Raw genomic sequence first — 2425 nt, forward strand, 5'->3', positions numbered from 1 at the left:
AATTCTCTAATTACACGCCCCTGACAGCACCAATTACTGAAATATACCACCAAATAGAAGATCGAGGCATCATTCCGAAAGCCCGACAACTCAAAGAAAGGACGGGAGGCAACAAAACCCTCTACTGCGACTACCACCGAGGTTACGGTCACAAAACACAAGATTGTTTTGACCTTAAAGATGCCCTCGAACAAGCCATACGAGACGGCAAACTCCCAGAATTTGCCAAAATCATCAGAGAACCAAGACATATGGAAAAAGACAGGTCGCCAGAAAAAGACGGGCGTAACCCGAGAACCCAAAAGCAACCCCCCAGGGAAAGCCCAAAAGACGACCTGACCATCATCGTAAACGTCATCACGGGCAAGGACATATCGAGCAAGTCGAAACTAACAATGAAAAAAGATCTCAAAATAATGGCGGTCAGAAACCAAACTCCAACCATTGCGGCCGACAACACAATAACCTTCTTACCAGAGGATTGCCAGCACGGCACCTCGGCCGAAGATGCCCCCTTCGTCATCTCGGCAAGAATCGGAACAGGACTAGTACGAAGGATACTAGTAGACACCGGGGCAGACTCGAACATCCTCTTCCGAGGAGCCTTCGATAAGCTCGGGCTCCACAACGACAACCTCCAAACACACCGCAACGGTGTCACGGGACTCAGAGACAACTTTTTCAAACCAGATGGCTCAATCACCCTCCCCATCACCATAGGAACAAGCAACCAAAAGAAGACAATCTTATTCGAATTCGTAGTTCTAAAAGACTCCACAGCCTATAACGTGATTCTCGGAAGAAAAACAATCAACGACTTCTCCGCAGTCATCTTTACCAAATACCTCCTCATGAAGTTTAGAACCGACGACGGCTCCGTCAGTACCATCCACGGAGACCAAGAAGTCGCAGCCGAATGCGACAACACCAGCCTAGCCCTAAGAAAGAAATCTCGAGATGCGGCCGGGGTATTCCTAGCCGATCTGGACGCTCGGCAAGACGGCCAACCCAGGCCAGAGCCAGAAGGAGACATGGAAAAGCTACAAATAGGGCCAAGCAAAGAAGAATACACCTTCATTAATAGGAACCTCCCATATGATCTCAAGGAAGAACTCTCCCAACTCTTGAAGCAAAACAGAGATTTGTTCGCATTTACACCAGCCGACATGCCGGGAATAAACCCCGACCTAATGTCCCACCGGCTAGCCGTGGACCCCAAAGCTAAACCATTGGCACAAAGGAGGCGAAAAATGTCACCAGACCGAGCCACCGAGGTCAAGAAGCAAGTCAAAGCCCTACTCGAAGCCAACTTCATCAGGGAACTCCCTTACACGACCTGGCTAGCAAACATCGTGCTAGTGAAAAAATCTAACGGGAAATGGCGAATGTGTGTCGACTACACCGACCTCAACAAAGCCTGTCCGAAGGACGCCTTTTCCCTACCAAACATTGACGGATTAGTAGATGCTGCATCCGGCCATCGATACCTCAGCTTCATGGACGCATATTCTGGCTACAACCAGATTCCGATGCACCGACCAGACGAAGAAAAGACAACGTTCATCACCTCAGAAGGGACATACTGCTACACAGTGATGCCCTTCGGCCTGAAAAACGCTGGAGCCACCTATCAAAGACTCGTCAACAAGATATTTCAAAACCTATCCGGAAGCAAACTAGAAGTCTACATAGACGACATGCTCGCTAAGACCGAATCCGACGAACAACTCACCGACGACCTCAAGGTCATAATGAACACCCTACGAAAGCACCAAATGCGACTCAACCCGGCAAAATGTGCTTTCGGGATGGAGGCAGGGAAGTTCCTCGGCTTTATGATCACGCAACGCGGAGTTGAAGCAAACCCGGAGAAATGTCGCGCCGTCCTCGAAATGACGAGCCCAAAAAACCTCAAGGACATCCAAAAGCTCACCGGCCGATTGACGGCGTTATCACGCTTTCTCGGGGCATCGGCTCAAAAAGCGATCCCTTTCTTCAAACTAATGAAAAAAGGGGCCCCTTTTAAATGGGAGACGGAATGTGAAGAAGCATTCCAGCATTTCAAGAAAGTCCTAGCGGAACCACCAATCCTCGCCAAACCCCAAACAGGGGAAACACTCTACCCGTACCTTTCCATTACGGAAGAGGAACTCGCAGCAGCACTCATCCGTGAAAACATGAAAAAAGAACAAGAACCTATCTACTTCATAAGCAAAGTCTTGTAAGAAGCGGAAACTCGCTACTCACGACTAGAAAAATTAGCTTTTACACTCCTCACGGCCTCCCGGCGCCTGCGACAATACTTCCAGGCCCACCCCTTGACGGTCTGAACCGACCAGGCGGTCAAACAAGTACTACAAAAACCCGACCTTGCGGGAAGAATGTTAGCATGGTCCATCGAACTATCTCAATTCCAAATCAAGTT

At 49.1% G+C, this 2425-nt stretch overlaps 1 protein-coding gene across 1 annotated transcript; it reads left to right on the forward strand.

Annotated features, from left to right (window-relative positions):
• The first annotated feature begins 416 nt into the window (after window positions 1-416).
• On the forward strand, window positions 417-2225 carry LOC140173775 (uncharacterized). Its single transcript, XM_072198358.1, has 2 exons — window positions 417-1358; window positions 1524-2225. Exons 1-2 carry the CDS (start codon window positions 417-419, stop codon window positions 2223-2225), a joined length of 1644 nt encoding a protein of 547 aa, XP_072054459.1.
• Window positions 2226-2425: the final 200 nt, after the last annotated feature.

Source organism: Arachis hypogaea, chromosome 6, assembly GCF_003086295.3.
Source record: "Arachis hypogaea cultivar Tifrunner chromosome 6, arahy.Tifrunner.gnm2.J5K5, whole genome shotgun sequence".
NCBI lineage: Eukaryota > Viridiplantae > Streptophyta > Magnoliopsida > Fabales > Fabaceae > Arachis > Arachis hypogaea.

Excerpts from the sequence above, each read along its gene's own strand:
- LOC140173775 (XM_072198358.1), top strand. The coding sequence starts at position 417 with ATGGCGGTCAGAAACCAAACTCCAACCATTGCGGCCGACAACACAATA. Across the intron at positions 1,359-1,523 it reads GGCTAGCAAACATCGTGCTA|ATTCCGATGCACCGACCAGA; the intron begins GTGAAAAAATCT and ends GGCTACAACCAG.